At 43.1% G+C, this 24,430-nt stretch overlaps 2 protein-coding genes across 4 annotated transcripts in view; one reads left to right on the forward strand and one right to left on the reverse strand.

Moving 5' to 3' along the window:
* Window positions 1–11,960, reverse strand: part of col4a2 (collagen, type IV, alpha 2) — a 69,512-nt gene extending 57,552 nt beyond the window's left edge. For both annotated transcript variants that reach the window (XM_030429561.1, XM_030429562.1), the window contains exons 1-3: window positions 11,718–11,960; window positions 11,422–11,544; window positions 11,279–11,333 (exon numbers count right to left, since the gene is read on the reverse strand). In XM_030429561.1, the coding sequence (XP_030285421.1) occupies window positions 11,279–11,333; window positions 11,422–11,471 (105 nt within the window). In that variant the 5' untranslated portion in view covers window positions 11,472–11,544; window positions 11,718–11,960. The remainder of the gene's footprint in view (window positions 1–11,278; window positions 11,334–11,421; window positions 11,545–11,717) is intronic.
* A 63-nt stretch (window positions 11,961–12,023) lies between these two features.
* The window catches only part of col4a1 (collagen, type IV, alpha 1), a 42,895-nt gene continuing 30,488 nt past the window's right edge, over window positions 12,024–24,430 (forward strand). For both annotated transcript variants that reach the window (XM_030429563.1, XM_030429564.1), the window contains exon 1: window positions 12,024–12,265. In XM_030429563.1, the coding sequence (XP_030285423.1) occupies window positions 12,188–12,265 (78 nt within the window). In that variant the 5' untranslated portion in view covers window positions 12,024–12,187. The remainder of the gene's footprint in view (window positions 12,266–24,430) is intronic.

Here is a 24,430-nt window from a genome sequence, read left to right on the forward strand (position 1 = left end):
TACATTTTAAAGGGATATTCCGGTGTAAGTTTAATCCATGGTCTAACACACCGTGAAACTGTGTTAGACTCCCTCCCTAACGTTTAGTCCAACCGTTTAGTACCTGCATCTTGTTGTGGTGCTTGACAAATTGAGCCTTTTTCCATGAAGAGACAACTCTTTTTATAGCACTGAACGCTTTTTGTAGGAGTGAGAGTAGAGAACGGGGACTGCAGACACTGAGGAACAGGGTCACTGATCTAAGAGCAGGACATGACTCTGAAGGAGAACATGAACTAGAGCAGAGGGACCTGAAATAAGCAGGGCAAACTCCCACTGTGCACCTCTGGCTCAGCTCCAGTGTAAACACGGCTCTGGTTTCTGCCCCGGGCCTGACACAGCTGGACCTGCCCTCTCCTTAACTGGCCTCAGGTCAAACAGAGTCTCAACTCTATTTCCTAGCGGGCCACACTGCTAATCAATGCTTCCTGCCACAGTCTGAGCTAAATGGAGCTGGGATTAGAACCGTTTCTGTTCTTAGTGCGAACAGTCCAAGTTGTCAGACCTTGTTATGCTGACAGACCTGCTGTTCACCCCGCTAATCAGATGATCAATGACATCCAGATGGGAGGATCCATTCAGTAACAACCTGGACACCTGAGAGGCCTGAGAACACTGTGTTTGTTGTTTTAGTTCTACTTATGAGAAGATAATGTCCTCATGCAATCCAAATATGAGCAAAAAAACCTTTAGGGGTTAAATATGAAATCTATAGTCAGGTTAGATCACTTATTTATCTAGTGGACCTTAAAATGTATGATTAGGATGGTAGTTGAGGTGAGTTGAGTCCAGAGACAGAGAAGGTGGATATGCTGGGACAGTTAGGAAAAACTTATGGTCGTCAATAATTGGAGGGACTTCGCCTCTCTGTGATAATGCCAACATGCAGGTATTGGTTATTTGCTAATCACGAAAGTATTGAACAAGTACAATGTTGTTGTCTCTAGATAAATAGTTAAGTGATCATAAAAGTTATTACAATGAATCTTAGAGGTGTCATGAATGAACCAAATTTCATGGCAGCCCATCCAACAGTTTCAAAGCATTTCATTTCAACCCATACATGGCATCACCATAGTGACGCTAGATGAAAAGTCCGAGGATCACCAAAGTCATCGGGATTCACCCTCTGATCAACATGGATATCTGTACGAAATCTTTTGGTGATCCAGACGGTACATGTTGAGATATTACTGTCTGGACCTGAGTGAAGGCGGGCGAGTCGGCTGTCAACCCCCCTTTCAAAAAAAGACACAGGGGAGGAGATAGAGACGGAAAGAGAGAAGGAGAAATTGGACAAGGTTGTGTTATCACAAAGACTGCATTTAACTTTGTTAACATTCTTCCCATGACAAGAAATCTTTCAGTCTAATCAATTAGACCACAGCTGGGATGGAAATGAATGGTCTATGTCTCCAATCCAGAGGAAAAAATGTGTAAAGCATGACAGTGAGATCATGTCCCTGATCCTATTTGATGAGACATCACAGTTGTGATTTTATGGAGGACCTACATACAGCAGGATGTGACCAGTTCCAGTCTACACATCTGTGCATCGCCAAATAAGAACAATTAAATAAAATTCAAACAAATGACTCCATAAAGTCCACCGCTACGTGGGCACCTGTTGAACAGCACATAATCTAACAAGGCCGGAGTGGTTTTGTGAGAAAGGAGGTCGTGTGGTCTTTGTGTAAACACAGCTGAAACAATCCTTCCATCTGAGCTCACTGAGAAAACTCACCTCTACTGAGGAGAGACAGACGACCAGGGACACACGTGTAGAAGGAGGACACGAGGGAGGGAGGGAGACGAGCTGAGAGAGGAAGGGTAAGAAAGAGGCAGGACAGACCGGCTGCCAAGTGTCCCTTTTGCAGATAGATGGAGAGAGAGTGAGGGGACAGAAGACAGGGGAGATAGAGACCAGGGGCAAGAATGAGGCTATAAAAGGAAGCGAGGGCCGGAGCTGCACCGAGACTCTGAAGCCTTGGAGGACCGAGGCTTTGGAATTCTTTCAGCGCAGCCTGATGGGACCCCTGTGTCCCTCCATTAATCACTGTGAGATGGAGTGAGGGCAAAGGACAGGGGCGGAAATATATATACAGTATACAGGGATTTTCCAGAGACGACGTCCACAATGAATTTACTTCCGAACTTCATTCCAAATCAAATAAAAGTCTGTTTAAACTGCTGGAGTTTACAACGTAAATTGCGTTACACAGAGCCCTGATTTTACTGTTAAGAGGAGACTACAGAGAGGTGAAGAAGATGTTGAGAAAACTAAATCAAACAAATCTGAATATAAAAATGATTTAATTCAATAAGTGGCATCTCATACATGCTGTTTACTTTAAGGGTGGCAGACCATAAGGAGGCACTTCCTATGGGAGAGCACTTGTAAAACGTAAATAGGTAGGAAACGTGAAACTGCTCACAGCAAGGTCTGTGGATTATCTTTAGTTATTGGGTCATAATTTCCGGAAAGATACTTTGTCATGAGTTTTTGAAACACATTCTTTTGGACCTTTTAGCACCTCAAGGGTCTGGTTTCATTATAGTCAAGAGAATGAAGACAGCTCTAAAGCAAAAGCTGCAAAACTACATAACTCACACCAACAGGAACTAGATGGATAAATAGCACATGTAAGAGACAATATGTACTTTCTTTTCTCTCTTTTCTGACATTTTTCAGACTAGATGATTTTGTAATTGATTCATTGTAGAAATAATCCCTAAAGAAAGTTGTTAGTTGCAGTCCCTGAGAGATAGAGAGTCTTTTAACCCATGTAATTTCCCTAATATCAACGCATGTTGCCTCCGCTGCCATGACCACACCCCATACTATCTTTTCAAATTAAAAGCCTGAAGATGCCATAACAGCTGTTTGACATTGTGAAAAATGTATCGCATATGACAGCAAATATCAGGATTTTAGATCATATCTATTGTCGGCCCGAGCCTATTGTGTAGGTGAGTTTATTTTATCAAACAACCCAAGTAGGTCCTGCTCTATTAGATAAATCGATCAAGAATGATCAATGAATGTTGTTACTTGCAAGCAACAAATGCCCATGCACCCGAGCACCCTATCGGACTTAACCATCTAATATCAGACAGACCTCTCTTGAATATCAGACACGGAAAATGAAAACCATGTGAGTTTTCCTTTGTGTGTGTGTGTGTGCGCGCACCCATACAGTAAGTATTGTACCAGAGCAGTGTGCTGTATGACTGCTGGCTGTCACACATGACTGAAATTGAAAATGAAGCATGAACAGTGATTATCCTCAATCAAACTGCTGGTATTCCTACATCGTTCCCTTGGATATTGAACTTTTGCTTTTGCATATTTTCACATCATTATAGCGTCTAAATAATAAAACAATAATATGTTAAAAGGCTGTCGTGCCAAACAAACTGACTCATTTAGACAGACTATCTGAAACGCTCTATATTAGCGCTATAAAGCCCTGTCTGTGGATCTAGTGCATTTAGAGTTTATTCCAGACTGTATATAAATAGAGATGTCTGGACTGAGACCAGATTAAATACAGAAGTTCATAAGTTTTAGATTAAGCAGATTAATTAATTTGATGAAACAATAAATAATCCTCACACAGACTTAAATAAAACAAACCAATCCAGCATCACGCCCTCACACATTGCATATGGATCTCCTTCTCTCTTACTCATGTTTCTTTATGCACAATATGACCCAGACCGAGTTTACATTGTGAATATACAACTGAGCGAGCACTCTGCGGAGCAGCTGAACTATGTGGGGTCCAATAGGGCTGTAAAGAAACTCTGACACATTTAACTCCACCCTGCTTCCTTTTCCTGTTTAGAGAGCTTCTCTGGATAATCTTTTTTTCTCTTCACACAATTCTGCAGTCAGGATGTTTCCCATAAAACCCGACTTCACTGAAACCCACAGATAAACACAGCCCACACTCGCTGCACGTGCGAGAAAGATAATTAGACATCCTGCCGACGAGGGAGAGCAAATTGACCCGATAATTCGAGACATGTTTCAGTGGCCTACAAAAGACTCCAAACAAATCCCATGCAGATTTTGTGACCTTTTAATTCTCTCTCACAGTGCTCTGCTTCCTTTCAACAGAGTTGCACGTTGCTTGTTTAAGGAGGCAGTTTGTGCACCAATGGGGGCGAACAGCCAAGCCCACCAGGCCTTTCCTCGCCATCACAATGCTGAACCGCGGAGACTAATCAAATAATCACCAGCGCAAAGTCACGCTTCATATAAAAAAAAACACTCTTCCTGGGTTAACAATACTTAAGCAAACACAAGACACACATACTGTACATCCATTCACATGTGAGCACGCACGCACGCACGCCACACCATCTGCACAAACGTTATGCAGTGCAAATGCAGCGAGGTCAGAGGGGTCCGTCTCTGAGGTGAGGGCAACACCTCAGTGGAAAATGCCCCTCGGCTTCTCTCACCACGCACGCACACACACACACACACACACACACACACACACACACACTTTCATGCGTGCACACACCAGTGACAGGGAAGCACCACACATGGGCTTCTCATCCGAGGCTAGGGCTTCCTGCAGCACCGCACAATGGGCTCTTCCCCCGATTGTTACACCCAGGCTCTCTCTATATCACAGCCACTCTTTTGGCAGGGGATGTGCTGGCCATTTTTCCCTCCTTATCACAGGCAGACATCTTCCCCTCGCCCCGGACACACGCCTTCCTCCCCCATAAAACAGTCACATCTGAGAGGTCGATCACGTGGCCGCTTTCCATCAGGTGACCCCATCATGCATCCCTCGCTCACATTCAGCTTTCAAACTTTCCCAGGCGAACTACGCGGCTGATGTCAACCTCACTTTCCATCATTTGCATCTTTCACCGATTCTCTTCTGGATACTCACAACATGCACAATGTGATTTAGTTTGACCACGTGGTTGCAAAGTGAGCCGTGCCAAAAAAGCACATGCAGAAACAGCATTTATCACAATCATCCACTTAGCTGGAAGGAGGGTAATTGCGAAAGCAGATGTTGCAACGGGGCGTCCAGGTACTGTAGGAATCTCTAGCCAAAAACCTCTCTTCCAAATTCCCACAACTCACATATCCTCATCCAGCATCATCCCCTCATTCCAACATGCTCACACACATCTTGAAATATATTCTCAAACACAGGAGACCCAAAGCCTCTCAAAGGGTCCTACACAAGACATCCTGTTAACATTGCTGCCTCAAGAGCCTTCCTTCCTCCGCCAGTGCACAATGTTATTTGTGTGAAGAGTGGGTGTGCATGCATCCATGCACAGAATCACATTTTTGCGAACTTTTCTACTTGAGTTGGGGATATCCATAGAGAATGTAGGGCAGGAAATCCAAAAAGTAGGGTCTTCTGATGTACCGGAGAAACCATCTCCAAGGCTCCCGAGAGTCAAGACCAGGTGTGACTGAGAAGGCTGACTTTAAGGGTTTAGTATGCTTGAATAGTATAACCAAAGACTTTAAGTCCACTTGGAAGCCATCTTGGCAACACTCCAGGGGACTTCGGACAAACAAGGCCCCTGACCTAATTAATGGGGGAAAAGGCAGAGCTTGGTCACAAGTCAAGTCTGATAAAAACAAACGTTTGGTGACTTTACCTAAAATTAATGTTTTATACACTTTTTTTTCTACACGGCATATGCATAGTTTGACAACACCAACTTCTTTTTCGGCTCAATCCAGAGTGCCGTCATGGTACGCCATCAGCTCAGGGTATTTCCGATGTCCGATGTTTTGATGACCTCACCTTTCTTGGTTATCCTGTGCACAAGCACATCTGACTCGTCCATGCCTATTAGAAGTCCATCTGCAGCCGCACCAAATCAGCTGAAACTGTCGTGAATCTCAACCGTGCCTGACCGTCAGTGCAACGACGTGATATATTTCCAGGACTTTTCCATTAAAATCATTTAAGAGTTTGTCTCCTCTCTTTTAACGGCTCTGGTAAAACTGTTCTGGGTGGCCACACTTCAAGGTGGTTTGAAAAGCCTGTGACGATTGAGTGGGTTTGAGGCACAATGAATAATACAGCTACAACAACACCTTGCACTTCTGTCAGGGTGCTGCGTAAAGTGGGAACAATTAGTCAGATTAGTTAATCGACAGAAAAATAGTCAGCAAATGTCTGGATTTGATGTTTTCTTTTCATATGCAAGAGTTAACTGAACTACCTTTAGAGAGACAAAACAAGACATTTGTGGTTAAATGCTGGGAAACTGTGACTGAAATGTTTGACAACTTTCAGACATTTTATAGACTTTGGCAGATTGGGAGATTGATAATGAAAGAGTGATGATGAAAATAATTGTTGGTTGCAGTTGCAGTAGTGCTTGTTGTAGTGTTGGTTTCAGTTGTATACATTTTGGGAGGCGACCCCCCAATGGCTACATCAAAAACATGTGGAGGGAGGTCGTTTTATGATCCTGCAAGTTGTTTCAAACACAGTGATGCCTTCATGGGCGGTGGGGGGTTAAGGTCAAAATGGGTTTATACTTGTTTTGAAGGTGGCCTGAAAATCCTGCCAACCTAGAGAGAGGAGACGTGATGTAAAGTTCAAATGGGGATAACGATGCAAACTTTCTGACACTTTCACCTTGAAGGCTTTCATGTGTTGCACATATGGATCGTGGTGGAGATAACTGTGTGAATAACAAAAGACAGAGGTTTTAGAAGAAGTTCAAATCCTGCTCAGAGCTGCTAGTCTGATGGTGACCCTCTCCCCTTGTTCCATTTTAGATTCTGGAATAAGGGAGCCTGTGTCCATGTCCTGTGTCTGAGGTCAGGGCTTGATCATCTTTCTCATTTGCTCCTAGGGTTGTCACAAGAACCGATACTTCGATACCAATTCGATGCCGACACGAAAAAAATTATTCGATACTTGCTTTTTTCTGGTACCGTCAGAACCAAATATACAACTTTTCACTCGGCGAGCCGTGTCTATTCTTGGCGGAACTGACAGGGGCAGTAAACGCGTGTGAGCAGCATAGAGCAGTCAGCGGCACTGAAGAAGAAAACCTGCCGTCTTAGAAAAAAATGGCTTCAGCAGGTGAGAGTGAAAGCACAACACGTCGGCTCGTCGACAAGACAGGTTCTAAGAGTAGCGTGTAGAAAATTTTGCATTCGAAGCGGATAAATACGGTGCAATTCTAGACTCAAACAAGCCGACATGCAAACAGTGCCTCAGAAGTTTTCAAACGAAAGGAGGAAGCAGGTCAAACCTGGCCAAACACCTCAAAGACAGGCACCCCGACTTGTTTAGAGAATTCAATTCGTGGTATCAAATTAGTATCGAGAATCGTGGAAATTCACAGGTATTGGTATCGACTACTGAAATTCTGGTATCGTGACAACCCTATTTGCTCCACAACTATTTTTGCCACTTGTTATGTTTGCAACCGATTGCGACATTATACACGCTTTCCAGGATGAGACCGTCTAAAAATATGCATCGCTATCTCTGCATTTAAATGATTATCGCATCTCTCCTCCCTCCATAACGGCCGGCTTTTCATCCCGCCTTTAAGCGTGGCTGTTGTATCAATCGTGAATGCATTTACCTTCCGATGTGGTTCGTCAACATGCAATGCTCCTCTAGCAATAACCTGGCTCTGCATCACAGGGGGTTTTGCAACTATTCCGATGCACAACACATCCAATTGAAACTCAAATGAGAGGAACGTGATCGTTTTGAAAACAGCAAATTAAATCTCACATGCAAAATACCTTGAGAATTCTATTTTCAAAAATAGGGGAATTCCACATGTAAAGCGTCACATGGAGACGGATGGTGGGAAACAGCTGTACAACACAGGGGCTGGGGGCTGGTTCAAAGAACTGTAAGAGTCCCGTGGGTCGGATTTGGACTTCATATTAAACAGAAACATACTTTCTGAGATGCAGTTGAGATTGAGAAATTCTGTGTCAGATGGGAAACTTCAAGGAGTGATGTATGATTGGTTATGGCTTCCTTCATCTTTTTTTCATGTTGAATCAACTCTTTAACTGCCTCATTAAACCACAGCTCATAACAGATTAAACTGACTCCTTTTTTTGTCCTTTCAACAACTTGTGTGTGCACAGATGGAGACGTTTCACCCAAAAAGTCATATGCTGGTGGTGCGTCAATGCCAAAACTAAAGATATTTTGTTTTTTTAATCAAGCCATCTATGTGAGCAGTTTGTTTGTTTGACAGTTAACTTGCCTACATGGAGCACATGGATAACGCCAAACTAAATTTAGGCCGCTGTCCTCCAGCATCCCTGCCTCGGAGCGAAGCTGCACAATACACAGAGGAGCTGAGCTGTGTCACATGCTTTTAATCAAGGCCCCGGCCTGATCTGATAAAAGCCAGAGACAAGCAGGCCTTTTCATTACACCCGAGAAAATAAGTTTTCATCCGAGAGCCTTGAGTATGATATTAAACGTCTGACAGAACCACTGACCATCTGACGTTCGGCACAAACTGTGACAAACAGAAAAGCAAAACTCACTCACACTCTGCACACATGGATCCTGCATCACGTGCGCGCCTTTCTTGCTTTTCATCCAGCCTATATTTTTAAACCTGACGAAAAAGTAAAGCATGCCATGCAGAGTCAGTTGTTCTGGGGAGAGAGGATCGAAAGTCGTTTGAGGAAACATCTGTATGCTTTTATGTCAATTTGTAAGATTAAGGTAAAATACAAGTTAGGGTGTTTATGTGTGTGGGTGCAGGAGAAAAACAATAAAACCATTTATGTGAAAAAGATGGGGGGGGGGTTTTCTCGCAAAGTGGAAACAGTGAACTGTGATGTCAACAAACACATGGAGTAAACAAACACATGCACATTTCCAATTTGCACATAGGGTGGCTGAGATGGAAAAGTGGGCGTATCAATCAAAAAGTTCAATGGAAACGAACTTCAAGGGTCATATTTTTACTCATACATGAAGTGCTATCTATCCACGAAAGATTGTTGTAGTGCGAGTAGCCATGTTTTGGAGATATTGCCATAGAGGCACTGTCATGCACAGGTTAGCAACAGCAATGTAACTTTAGTTACCAACATAGTTAGCTACAAAAACATCAGAAAGCTAGTAGTGATTGTTTTATACTTGTTATAACAAAAAGGACCACGATACATTTAAACAAAAGAAAGTTTTCATAACCCTTGTTTTAGAAGTGTGCCTGTGAACAACCTCAGTTTGGAGGGCCATGTAGCCTGACCACTTCCCCCTACCCCTCTATCCCAACAAGAATCAGGGCAGCCGAGTCCTACTGTAGGTGTCAACATACAAAATGGAGGGAAGGGCTTATTGGTAGGGGTGGTGTATTGGGACTGGGCAGTAATGGAACTAGATGGCAGTGTCTGTTTCCAGAAGTCATGACCCAGTTACTCTTGATAATCCACAGACCTTGTTGTGAGAAGTTTCACGTAGGGACTATTACCTACAACACCTTAAGATCTGTGTGGGGCGACGAGGAGACTGTAACCTTCCTCGAATACATGACACCAACAGAGATGCAATATCATGTATTTCTTCAACCTGCTACGGACAGTTCATTCATCACAATGTATGGTGTAAATACACATTTTGGACCATAATGTGGACGTGAATTCAGTCTGAACAGCATCTAATGCGTCTGAAGTAAACACTGATGTAGACAAATGACATCAGTCGCATACAGAGTGGTTCTCTATAAATCTCGCTTTCACTTTGCTATTTGGTCTGTCAACTGGATTTTGTCCACAGAAATGCTGGTGGCATATTGACACAAAGAAAGCGGGTCTGCCATTATGGAACCAAAACAGTGGCCTTGTTTTCCCTGGTCACTATCCCCAGGTGACAGTGGAACAACTGGCATAACTGTGGAAACTCTACTGTGCAAAATTAAAAGAACCCGCTGATGGAGGAGGCAAAGACGACGAAGAAGGAGAGTGATGGCAACCAGGTCCAACAATAGTGAACTGACGGGCATTCACTCGATTGAGAATGCTCCGGTGTTGTGTCAAAGTCTGTTAACCCCCTGATATGTGTTCCCTCTTACTAGTGGGAGTTAAGAAGGTTCCAAACTGGTTGAAAGAAACAAAACCTGCCTACTTATACAATACAAAACACTGTGATCTGGGTTTCTAGGTCAAAATGGGATTCTTACAGAAGCTCGGAAGCTTAAATGTCATACAGCTGTGTTCCAGGTTGTAAGTCCTATAAACATGGGGAATCTGACAAATTGTTATTAATTCAATGGCCCCTGCTTGATAGGCCATTGAATAGAGGGTGGATCGTGACAATACAGAGCAACAACATGGCGTATTTCAAGGTTAAAACAACACATTTGTTAACCTGTTCGCTTCTGTTAAACAACAGCTCACATTAGCATACAACCACTGACTAGCCGACATTATTGATAATGTTACACGCTGCGATGGGAAAGGTGCAAATTCATTCCAAAATGTCAACACACATCTTGGACACAAACAGCTCAGAAGTAGTTGAATGTTAACATGAACTAACATTGTTTTACATTTAAATATGGCCCGCTATCCATCTAGAATTTTCCTTCCCACCATATTTTCAGTTGCTGATCAGGAAGTGGTGAGTTGATAACAATTGGTCCGATAATGTTTATAAGACTCACAACCTGAAGCCAATCATGCAAACTAATAGAAATCCCTGCTTTTGAGTTTCTCATCCCGAGTGTGATGTCAGATAATAAATAAAAACCCCTGTGTGCATATGGTCCATGAAAAATATACTCATAAAGCTCAAAGAGTTATCATCTGCCTGCAGAGGTCATGACCCCACCCCTAAAAACTGCTGCAGGGTCAAGGGTCAAGCAAAGGCAACATATGAAATGTGAAACTAATTTTCAGTCCGTTCAGTTCACAAAAACAAAACAGCTGGGGATCCCTAATATCAACCAGAAAAAAAATTGCAACATGAGTCATTTCACAAGAAAGCTGTTTTGGGGCTTTGCTGTCATTCACCAGCACACAGAGCCAAGAGCCCTCCTCCTCCTGGAGGAGCTCCCCCACCCAGACACTCCCACGGTCTGTGCGCGTCTGCTGCTGAGCACTTTCAAGCAACATATACCGAGCCTGGAGACACACTATTAGCGCCATTTCACATGTTAATTGTCAACAGGCTGCGGTTTAATTTACAAGCAAAAGTCAACAACAGGTGGCGGGAGAGAGGGGGGAACTTACCCCGTGCACTCCTGAGGCGAGGATGGCGATGGAGACGCACAGGAGCAGCAGCAGCCTGCAAGCCAGTGAACATGAGAGCGTTACTGCTGATCCCTCTGTCCTGCACTGCACTGCACTGATGTTGAGCAGTGAGCGGTTCTTACCTCAGGCTGCTCAGTCCTGTGTCGTGTTGTCCTCGCATGGTCCCGCTCATGCCTACTCAAAACTTCAGATGCACTCCGCTGTTACCCCTCGTTAGAGACGCCTCTACTGCATGACTGCCCGACCTGAGGCACAGCAAGACCCCCCAACAACGTCAGTGATCACTGTCCACACGAGTTTAAACATTTAACCCTCCCGATTTTTGTAATTGTTTCAAACTTTAAAAAACCTCTATGAACAATTTCAACTGAGTACACCTGGTTAATATATAAACTTATTGATAAAATACGTTACTTACAGTCACCTCAGGCTCTCACGCGCTGTGTCGGATGAAGGAACTAGTTGTCGCGCGAGGGGGGGAAGAGACGCGCAGGTTCCCGTGCTGAAAAGTTCCACGGCCGGACACCTGTGGCACCACAAAAAAACCCCACTTAGATATCTCACAAAAACACACCAAAGTGTGCCGAGTTGTCCCTCTCCTTACCGAGAAAAGTCAAAGTGTTTGTATGAGCAGGGTTGAGCCCGTTTGCAATGGGCGAGGGTGGTCGTTTTTGGGGAGGGGGGTGTGGTTGCGCACCAACAAGACCAAGTTGCATTGATCACCTCCTCATATCGCGTCGGACAAAGATGCGGCCAAACGTGCTGCCCGCGCTCCGCCGATAAAACCACCGCTAAACGCACGAAGAGAGAGGACGAGGAGCGAACCAACAGGTGGTTCCTTTTTTGTTGCTGTTGCGGGGCACAGTGTTTCCAGAACGCACCGCCACGATGCTGTTACCGCCCGGCGCACTGCTGCTGCTGCTGCTGGCGACTCTCTACTCCAGCGTAGACCTGACGGGGGCTGAGGTAAGCGGGTGAAGCATCTGTAACTGTCTTAAGTTTAAAGAAATAACTTTCACGCAAACTTCTAAGTTCGACTAAGTTAACGTGCGTAACCTTCTAACGGTGCAGCTGAGGGGGATTTTAGGCTTGCCTCTTAAACCATGAAGTCTGTAGTCTGCGTGCAAGCAACTCTTCCTCTGTGACCAGTTTAACTCTATTAACTGTGTTCATCCGTGATTCCATTAAAAAGACACATTACAGTCTTTGGGTGTCACCGAGACGCACAACATTTATGTCCAGATTTCTGTATTTTTCGGCTTTGTTGTGTGTTTTTTGTATGTGTGTGTGTGTGTGCGTTTGTATTGTCTCACACTCTGTCAAACTCCTCTGAATACTGTGACTTGTATCTAGTCCTAGTCCAGCCTCCTCCACCTCTGCTGGAGAGGAGAGGGAGAGAGGGTGGGGCAGACTGCCTACAGTAGCTGAAGTGTGTGTGTGTGTGTGTGTGTGTGTGTGTGTGTGTAAGCGCGCGCAGTATAGGCAGTTCACCATTTGTATGTTTAGATAATCTAGTTAACTTTTTCATGAATGTGCCTCTTTAGACAAATTTATTAAGGTGTCCAGCTATTGAAGAGATATCATTTTTTCATGATATGGGTGCAAAAACTCAAGTCATGCTTATGCAAGACTCATGATTTTATGTTTGAATGTATGTGATGTATCATGAACTTCAGTTGGGCACCTTCCTGATCTAGTCTAGATGGCTTTCTGATTAGTGATGACTTCATAAATGAATTGATATGTGATCATGTTAACTGGATTTTCATATAATGTTCGTTCCAGTCGACAGATTGTCCTCTGTTAGCCTGTGTTCCTGTTGGTGAAAGTGGTCCAATACAAATTATTTAATATGATATTTTAAGAGTCTTCATGGAGAAAATGTCAGAAAAAAACTGGTTTTATTATTTATCAAGGTCAATACTGAGTGGATACTGATCTAAGTTCACAATAAAAAGTCTTGTTTCAGGATTCACGTGAAACATGTTTTGAAATCTTTAAAGTGCTAAATGTAAGAATTGTTGTTTAAAAAATGTAAATGTAAAATTATCAGCAGTCCAAAGCTCCTGTTCCAGTGTTGTCAACACCAACACTTCCCCGGTGCTCTGAGCTCCCAGTTGGGACTGCTAGCTGCTAGACTGATTGAGCTAACTCACTAACATCAGCTACAGTTGGCAGCAGTTAGCTGTTGCTCTGGTAATATGCTGCCCCCTATTTGAATGTCACAGATGGCCAATTCTTATATGTTGCGCCTTTGATTAAATTTTTGTTTACAAAGCATACAGAAATTCAAACAAAACTTGCAACTAAAATTATCAGCTGAATATGAAGAAATAACTGTTTTGGCATTATGTCAAAGACATCTATGTTCTGGGTTGTAGAGATATCTGGTGAAGTTAGCATGCTAACTAGCTAGCCCCTAGCCACTTTGAAAACTCAAGAGGCGATAGTCTGATAGTACACAACACCAACACGTAGCCCAGTACTCCGAGCTCTCAGTCTGAGTCAGCCAATACTACCGCTTTTTAACTGAGCTAGCTAACTGAGCTAACTAACGGTTCCTCTGGTAAGTCCCCTCTTTGTTTGTTTGAGTATAAATTTGACAAGTGGCCAATTCTTACATACTGTAACTTTAAGGAATCAAAATAAATGTATTAAACATAAAAAAAAAAACGTAATTTATAACTGTCACCCAAGATGAATCTAACTAACTAGCTAAACCAGCTGTGATTTCAGCCAAATGAACTTCTCAGAAAGACTGTAGAGTTGTCATTTCCCCAAATTGTATCTGTGCCCCTCACTGTGTGGAAATCATTGGAAAGCAGAGCTGAGGATTGGTGTAACTCACAGTGGTAATATATGGCACTGTTTTCATGAAGCCAGGCTTTTGCTCAGTTAACCATTATCGGGGCAAATGTTTGACACATGTGATTTTCCCAGCCAGAGTAGGTGGTATTCCTATAAGATGGAGTTGGCCTTTTTTTGGAAACCTTTCCTGATCCAGTTTCCTTGTGCAGAAGTTCATAACCCATGAAGGAGTTAAATGGGAAACAGCAGTGGAGGAGAAAATCTGCTGCTTTATGTCTCCCCTGAGAACTGAAACAGTTTAGAGTCTTGCTGCTCTGCATGTTCCTGTATGTTGAGATCCATCTTCATTGTACGGTGGCCCTGAAGGTCTAAACAGAGCAACATTACAAAAAACGCAACATTTCCAGAAACATGACCTGTTTTCTGAAATGTTGCTGTGATTGGACCCCTCAGGGCTGCTGCTTCACTGAACTGTTTGTTGAACTCCAACGTTCACCTTCTGCTGAAAGGCTTGTCAGATGTAGTGCGTTACACGAAGTGTTGGTGGACTTCTCAGCAGAAACATTGATCACACAGACATCCAGATGATGAGGACTCACTTGTGGACTGTGCCAAGTGTTAAGATGAGGGCAGGCTGTGAATCAGTTAGAATTATTGCACAATGGAGCGATATGTGATGTTTCAGAGTAAATAGTAGCGCTCCAAGAGAGACTGGGGTTCTCATGAGAGGAGTTTCTCCATCTTCCGGTGTATTTTTAAGGACATATTTCCAGCTGCGAGCTGTCGTCATGGAGCGCAGGAGAATAATAACTTTGGGAGAAATGATTCAGAATAGTGATAGAATGACATGTGAGCCACAAGTTTATGTACGTTTTATATATTAGAGCTTCCTCCTATTGCTTGGCTCAGTTAAACCTACTCTAAGTCATACATGCATCTGCATTTCTCTATTCAAACTGAGCTGGGATTCAGGGACCTGCGTAGGATAGAAGCATGTGATGACACATCAGGTTAAACAAGGCAACAGAGATAGCTTGTATTCACTGCCTGCCTGCATTAAGAAGCACAAATACCGAACTGACATCAGGCATCTGGATGGAGGAGGTGTATATCTGGCTAAACATCTTGTCACTGATTAGATGACACCAATGAAATTGGAGTCATTCAACTTTTTGGGTTTATTGTTTTATGTTTTCCTATCAACCCTTGGGAGGTCCACAACGAGACGTTTGTGATCCCTACATCCAAACGATGACGCATGTACACTAAGTTGAAATGCAGCAACCTTCATGAATGTGGAAAGAAATCATTGTGTGTCCACAAGGTGCTTCGCTGTGTTTATCTCTTGTTTGTGTCCACATACATGATATTGAAGTGTCAGGTCCTCGTGTTTGGTCTTCTACACAATCACTCGAGCTAAACTGAGGCCAGGATTGAATATATGTCATAAAGAATTCACGGTCAACCACAAATGAATACATGCACACACAACTGTGATAACCCTGAGCCTGTTGTGGGTCAGATTGACTTTGGAAAACCAATAATGAAGAGATAATGTAAGGTTACCCTCTTTAGATTACACACAGCTTCCTCTGAAACTACAACACCTTTTATACAACTTTTTTTTTAAACTTTCTTTTCCCCAAGACCAAGTGGTGGAGTTGAAGCACGAAGCAGCAAGCTGATATTTAGATCTGTGCAGACCTTTGCTCCCTTTTAGTTCACTGTATCATCTGATCCCGAGTGAATTGGCTCACTGTTTGTGTTATATCAACAGAATAGAGTTTGTCTCCCTTGGCGGTCATATAATCTGGTCAGAATGAGTCATTAGTAGCTCCTGGAGGAGGAGGAGGAGGAGGAGGAGGAGGAGGAAGGGCAGATTAGCAGATTCTTGGAGTGAGAATTTGTGTGTGGGATGTTGGATGGATGGAGGGATTGGGAAAGGTTGAAGCTGGTGGGAAAGACGAGCTTCTCAGCGCCCCTGCTCGCAGCTTGGCAAAGTTGTTTCCAGGACGGGGTGAACCCCGGGGAGGATGAACATGGAGGAAGCAGCAGTGAGAGCCGTTAATCCTCGTCCAGCCTGAGGAATGTGTGTATACCGTCTAGAACCATTATCAGGACATGATCTGCTGCCCAAAGTGCAGACAGGACTGCTTGTAGTTTGGTTTGGGTCTGATCCTGTAGACCTACCTCCTGCCTGTCGCCCCCCAACAGGGACAACAGCTGACCCTGGTACTGTGACAGGCCACCAACCGAGCAATGCACCCCGGGAAGGCACAACCTACCTGACCCCTGTCCCCCCCCAGCATTGTAAAAATGCCTACATTTGGAAGAGTTGTGATTGTGTTTATGTCCCAGTATTTTGACAGGCGTGTCTGGGTGGCAAGGATAATTCTCCCCTGACCTTGATACCCATACAGTGTGGCAGGTATGCCCCACTTTCCTGGGTGTGTGTGTGTGTGTGTGTGTGTGTGTGTGTGTTTCACTGTGTGTGTTCCCTGTATGTGCCAAGTGAGGAGAGGATTAAACAGCGGTTGAGCAAGGCAAAGCCCTTTGCAATTCCCTGTGGTCCGAGCATCATCTAGAGAGCATTTACATTTTTTCACAGCTGCACTTTTACTCTCCACACGTAAATCGCCTCTTTTGTCCCACGCTAATATTTTGTGCACATGAACAACCTCGAGACCAGCTTGTGTTATCCTCGAGATCAGTTACTTCCCCGAGGTGCGTTGTTACGGTGAAAGTGCTGTTTAGCCGTTTAACTGTGAAATTGGTGAGTCATAAATGTCATTTGCGGTTTGGACGGAGGGTGGTGTAATGGATACATGTGTCTGAAGGGGACGTGGGAGTCGGAGAGTGATGGAGCGATGGAGGCTGCAGGAGTACAGGAATGTGGGTCAGAGCCAGAGATGATACCCCGTGGCAAATCTTTTAGTCTCACTATCTGGTCCCTTGACCTGCGCCTCCAACCGCCGCCACCAAATCATCCAACTGACGGAGGATAATAAAGACAGTGATGATGGTGTCATTAGATTTATGACATTCTGTTTTGTTTTTTACATGGGTCCACATGGAACGAAGTCTTCCTTCAGCTGTTCTCTCTGTCAGCTCCTGGCCTAAAACAGCTTCAGTCTTAGTGTCCTGCTCTAGATGCAAAATACAGGTGCAAGACAAGAGGATGGTGTTTAGCTGAGGTAGGACGCAAATGTTTGACCGCTTTATTATAACCTTTGAGGACAATGAAGACAATGTGGCTGCTCTGTGTTTGTGTTGCCTTACAGGACAGTGCAGTTCAGGGTTTGGGTGAGTCTGTCCACATGACTCTGACAGGACATGCAAGTCTTGGTTTAAGTGTTGTTGAAGTTACTGCATCCTATTTGCCTTGAATACGGTAAATGGTTTAGTTAATGTTAACTAAACAAGTGTTTAGTTAACATTAACTTTGCTAACACTAAGTAGCTGACATTAGGCAGGTACGCTGTCAGTTTCCTATTTCCCCAAACTGCCGTCCACCAAGACCAAGCTGATCGCGGAAAAAACACAGATACCATGTGATAGCAACGGTGTTATATTATTGGCACACAAACCTTGTTAGAAGCTCCTTACACAGAGGTGAACAAGACATTCATTGTAACCCGTCAAACACTGTGAAATTATTTATTCACATTCATAATAATGTTTTTAGGGAAAGGGGAGATTTGTATTCAGTACCTTTCTACAAGCTCTATTAAAAATGATTTTTCTCCATAAACTGTTACCAATGTGACCTTAAGTAGGTGTAGGAGAACAAATTGATGTGGTAACTCAGTTAGGGTAGTTATTTGATAATTAATTAATCTATGGAGGTTCCTGCGCATCTCACACAGAAAATCCATGAACTCTCTTGCTTTGCTGGAAAGGGTTTTGTGTGCATGTATGTGTGCTTGTAAAAATACTCATACCAATGGTAATGATCAAAACACTTGCTGGTGCACTATTTCTATTTTTGTCATTAAAGTGTCTCCCTGGTCCCTCTCATATAAATAACCATGTAGAGATGGACCTTCAGATTAACCTCATAGTGCTTATCTGCATGACGCATTTGCCTTTTAAGCCATTAACTTGCTTCTCATGTAGTGGAAGACATGTTTCAAACAGGGTCTCTTTCTCAGACATTAAAAGACAATTTGTTCTTATAAAGATCCAAGTTAAGAAGAGTTAAAGATCAAATCTGAGGTGGCTCGCATAAAAAGCTGTTGTTTGATACCACCCTGCAGAGCTGAGTGTTCCTGAACTGTAATAACATCAGCAGATTAGCAGGCAGTGTTTGTGCTTTGAAAATCAAAGATCACAGGTTGAGAAAAGCAAACCCTGGAGAAAAACTATTGTCCTTGGATGGAAGTTTTTGATTTTAAAATCAGCAGTAGAAATGTGATGCTCAAGTTGTAGCATTTTTCTTGTCAGGGCAAAAAGCCACTTCACTTTTTCCTCTTTCCTCCAGCCTGGCAGAATTGCATTTTTGTGTTTTTTTGTTTTTTATGGGATTGTAAAATGTTCTCACCTCACCTTCAATCTAGCCTAAAATCATAATTCAGTCAGAGAGCTAAAGAAACGTTGAGTTTTTGAGGCAAGAACAAGTACTAAAGTCAAGTAGACACTTGAGATGAAGTGAGGTCATGAGTTGAGACCTGACACAGTTGGACAGGTTCATGGGACACGAGCAGGTGGACCCTCTCATTTCCTTTATGAAAACCATCCCCTAATCCCACTCCCCCCTCTTGTGAGACACAAAATTAAGGACTTTTCCACAGAGTGAGGTCCTCTAGCTGAACCATCTCTGGCCTTACAAGACATGTAATTACAACCATGGGAGGCCATGGTGACAGACAATTCAGTTATATTGTGTATAACTGTCATCTGTGGCCTTCTGCATCACCTTTTCAAGTCAACACTGTGAACATTACACTCTTCTTCCTGCTTCTATTCAAGTCCAAGCAGTGTATTTCTAGCTTGTAGATGATCCCTCCTTTTGTTCCAGACAGATTTTTTTTTTTTTTTAAGATATTTTTGGCGGTTACTTTTCTTCCAGTCAAACTTTGAAACTATGCCCACTCCTCATATCACCTTCAGTAAACATCCACCATTCCTTTGTTCGAGAAACATAGTTGAATTCCCAGTTGAGAATTGACCTTTTAGTTATGTTAATCAGGGCTGGATATCAAACATCAATAACCTTTAAGTACTGACTGAAATGTGTCCAAAACATTGTTTGTTGAAGTGTCCATTGCGTCGTAGGCTGGCGTTGTTTTGCTGATTTCCTGATCAAAAATAGCAAAAGTTTATAATTTCAGACTGTAATTTATATAGGCAATGTTCTTAATATAAGAAAAAACCCAAATGATTCTCTTATGTCCCACGAATGAGCTCCATCACTGGCTTCACTCATATAACACAAGTTTTAAGATCCTACATGATTGTGAAATAATCAGCATACTTTCCTTTTAATTTAAAGATGCGATACCTCAGAATTTGCAAGCTGTCGAATCCACACTCCGAACCAACAGGAAGGAGTATATCACCAGAGTAACTAATTACTAACTGTAGCTGCCATTTGATTGTCAGCTCAGTTAGCTATGCAGGTTATCTCAGAAGCTTTGGACTGTGACGGACCTGGGCTGGCTAGTTAGCATGCTAACTTCAGTAAATATCTTTGCAACAATACGTAGATGTCATAATTCTTTAATTCTGTGGATAACTATAGTTTATCTTGAGATATTTTGAATTAACTGCATCTTTAATGCCCCATTGTTATTGATTTATTTTCCATGTGCATTGATTTTGTAAAAGGGTCAATAAGGACCCAATAAATAAACAAATAAAACTGAGTTAGACATGGCAGAGTGAGCGAGAATGAATACCGGCAAGCTGCTGCAGAGACACTTAAGACCACATGATATTACAGATGACACAGCCACATGCTTCATATTTGTCCCATTTAAAGTTAACTGATTAATGCTCTTGCCAGAATGAGGCGCGTGTGTTCTGAGCATTAGATGAATGAGGACATTTCTTATTTCTGTCAGCTGGACATGACAATGATGTCTGAAGTGGTTTGATCTGGTTTTTAACTCTGTCTGTGCTTTACACCCCACACACATATCCCTGCACACTCTTCTCTCCTGATCTCAGCTGAGCTAGAGTTACTCTGTATGTTTACCAGTCAAGGTCTTACTGACACTAAATTCACAGAGGAGTAGGTCTGATAGAAGAAGCAGATCATGAGTCAGATCCGACTGTAATTCAGAGGACCTGGGAGCGCCTGTACATCCATACCTCAAGCTTTTGAAGCTCCTTCCTGGAGGAACAGATGCTTTATCCATCTCCTCCTGAGTTTATGTTGCTGCTCACGGTTTTGCTCCGTCGACTCTCAGGACAATGAGAATTGTTCATTTATGTAGCTGTTATTCTACTGAAATATTCCAGAAAAAAGGGTTAATCTGATAACACTGAGACGGAAGTAAGCATGGCTTACGGTCACATGGCTCGGTTCACATCAGTGGAAGAGGAGATATGCTAATCTTTCAATGCATAGTTGAGTCTGGGGACAGATTAAGGCATTTTTGACTGATACAAGAGCAGATCTGTTGTCAGGGCTCGGCATCTCAAAGGCCTCAGGGCGTGGACATCTTGACGCTACAGTCTCCATATGTTCAAACGGCAGTGACGTAAGGGTGATGTAGGAGATAAGGCCTGATGTGGTAAAAGTAGAACAATAGAGAGCAGCCCTTGTTATCATCTAAAGTGTGTGGTATGGTAATGGGCTAATGACCTCCATTATCATTAGTTTGTTGCAGACGTGAAGTGGAGGGATAAAGGCCGTCCCCCTCTGGTGCTCTGAAATGTCCTCACTTTCTCACACTTACTCTTACTCCCATTACTGCATTGATAAAGTATCATATAGAACCTCATGTGTCTACGATCTCAGCGATAATTTTATGAGGGGGTAATTTCCTCATCGGGAACCAACATCAACATATGTGCGTGGCACGTAAGAGTGGAAAAACCTTTGTTAAAAAGGATGTGAAATAGAGCTAACATGCACACATGCACTTCCTGTACATGTATACTCCCTGATGGCCGCATTGTGTCTTCATTAGAAACAGTGATGGTAATGCTTCTTCTCTGTATAAATGACTAACTCAAATGCCAGATGCTCCAATGTAACACGTGTGTTTTTTGAGAAAGCAAGAGACTTATATTTCAGCTTTTGTTTTAAGCCAAGCTAGCAGCACGACTCTTGGGATGGCAGTGTTGGTTCCCATTATCTACTTGTGAGATTGGGGGCAGAACAGTTATAGACACTCATGGTCCCTAGAGGATGAACCCTACTGACCGTGGTGACCCTCTGACTTTTCCTCTTGGGCCACTATGAGGTTCAACTTTGTGGTTTTGAAAGAAAAGTCTCAACAAGTATTCGATGGATTGCCATTAACTTACATTGTTACAAAAACTAGACGAATGTTCTTTGGCGGATACGTCTGTTGCCCGTTTGAAGTAACATCAAACCTTGATCTCTGCTATCGTATATACTGCCACACTGCCCCCATTACTACCAGAGGTACTGCTCAGTCGGTATGTACCCGAAACTTCTAGAAAACGTGCAGAAATATAGACAAATGAATGCAAAGTACCAACAGTAGGCTCAGTCCGCATCCATGTGTATCTAACAGTGAGCATAAATGAACATAGTCTTGACATTATTAGACCCTCATAATGAATTGTAATAATGTTTATGACCGAAAACACGCAAAACAAATATATTCCCATTGACCTCAAGTCAAACTTGTGTGTAGTCCTAATTAACAAAGGTTACATTTACTTTGACTATAGACCCTTTGGTAAAATGACTTCCTTTACTGCTTTTTCATGAAATTTAATGAAGAAAGCAGAGGAAAACAATTGGGAAAAGTAGCGGGTATAGGAATGGTCCGGGCTGGTAGAAAGTCACAGAGGTCATTCCTTGTCCTCACGTGCTGACGCTATTCCCAGATACCAGAGCACTCTTGAGAGAGACTCGAGGCTGACCCAACCCTTTCTTGTCTTTGTGAACATAAAAGGCAAGAAAGAGGCCTTCCTCCTTAGAGAAAGAATGGCTTCCTAAATCCCACATCCTGTGGCACTGTGCTGCACATTCACAGAGCAGCAGCAGACAGAGCTGACGAAGTCAGAGCTCTGCAGACGCTCATGTGAACTCAACTGGGCCTTTCTCAGAGAATACAAACGCCTTGATAAAGTTAGAGTTGCTTTCTCTGCCCTGTGTCTCTCTGTTTCCACCACCAACTGACCATTTTCTCCATCTTACCGCCTTCATACCAGATAAGTTAGTTGCAGATTATTGATTCTTTAGTTCTCAAGCACAGGCATCCAAAACTGATGCAGCTGCAAGCATGCATGAAAAAGAAGTGCTGAGGCAGAACGCTTTCAATTTGATGTTTGTGTCTATCAGCATTTGGACCGATTCTGTTCCTGAAGGATTGTAGAGGAATGTTTTTTGTGTCTTTTTTCTGCGTGGAACAATAATCACTGATGTGTGGGCACATGAACAGAGGCCTGCACACAAACCAAAAATCCTGTCTCTCCCACGGTATTGGGACAACACAAGTGTAACAAGATAAATCTCACAGTTAGCTCGTTGGATTTCTGACTGATTTCAGTCTGAGGGAGATGCAATATCGCCGGTTATTGAGCAGCAACACTTTTCTATTATCCTCAAGAAAAAGCCAGTTAGAGGGCAAGACTGCAATCACCTGCTTTGGGTCGGGGTGGACTGCTTTGGGTGTGTGTGCTTGTGCAGTAGTTGAAGCAGGAAAGTCCCTCTAAAGGCCTGAAGATAAGTGGGAGCCTTTCTTAATTTGTTAAAAGGATAACGCTTCATTCACATGCACATGAACACTCAGAGGCTGAGGAAGAGCCGGTTATCAAGATGACCCTTATTTTTGAAAGCTCTGCTTGAATGTCTAAATCCCCTCTAATGGCCTGAACTGAGGCTACAGGTCAACAGGATGAGGCTGCGAGGGTCATGTGACTGGTCAAGATGGGGTGCAGATGAACAAGCTGATAAAGAGGGGTCAGAGACCTTTGTGATCCAAGGCGGGTATATTGTATAGGATCTGAAGGAGCATTAACGTACTGTTGAGCCGTTGTCAGTTCATCTTATTTTTCTTGATTAATTGATTCGTTGTTTGGGATATAAAACGTCAGAAAATGGCGAATAATGTCAACCAGTGTCTCCTAGAGCCCAAGATGACATCCTCAAAAGATATTCAATTTAAGAAGCTGGAAGCAGAGAATGTTTACTTTATTTTCTTAAAAAATTACTCAAACGGATTAATCAATTACAAAAAACAAAATACTTCAATAGTTGACAACTAATCGATACATTTGTTTGAAGGTAACTACAGCATTGTGAGGAAGTCAGGTTTCTTGGAACTAGTCGACCTTCTCGGCTCTTTGGTTTCTGTTTAATCTTTACTCCGGTATCAGGACTTTCACATCTCTTGTTTCTCAACATGTTTAGTGAGTGAGCAGCAGAGAAAAGTGGCCTGAAGTCTTTCCACCATCTGGATTTAAGCCACTAGCAATTGAAGATCAGCCAGTTACAGGGTTTTCATACACTACAAGTGCACAGACACACACACACACACACACACACATACACACACACACACACACACAAATACAACCCTGTGCCGACCAGCAAAGGCCTGAGAAATCGTCTAAAACAATTTTCCCATTTGCTGAGTTAATTTTGCGTGTGAGAATTCCTGGTAGGACTGTTGACATGGCCGGTGGTGTTTCTGCTGAAGAGGACTGTTCAGTGTTCCTGCTCCATTTCACATGTCCGCTGACATGTTCAGCAACTACTGCGGTCCCAGAGGATGAGCTCTGTTTGCGGTCCTATCCACAGTCGGTCATGTTTGACTTCACTGAATTATAGAAGATCTGAGCTCATGTTAGCTCTCTGTGCGTGATGTTGACAAGCCGCTGATACACTTGATGTTTCTTCCTTTTGGGATGCAGTTTTTTTTACTTTGACACCACTTAAAGCTGTTCCGCTCTCTTGGCCCTTAATTTGATGACAGGCAACATTAACCTGGTCACGCATGGTCATGCACGAGCAGACTGGCGACTGACTGCTGTGTTTGTTCACCTTGCTCATTAACTTTTGTGTGTGTGACTGTGTGTGTGATTTTGTGTGTGCGTGTGTGTGTGTGTGTCAGTGTGTCACTTGGCATAAGCATTTCATGTATTTCCTTACAAAGTTAGCTTTTCCCACAGGCTTCT

This window comes from Sparus aurata, chromosome 9 (genome assembly GCF_900880675.1).
Source record: "Sparus aurata chromosome 9, fSpaAur1.1, whole genome shotgun sequence".
Lineage (NCBI taxonomy): Eukaryota > Metazoa > Chordata > Actinopteri > Spariformes > Sparidae > Sparus > Sparus aurata.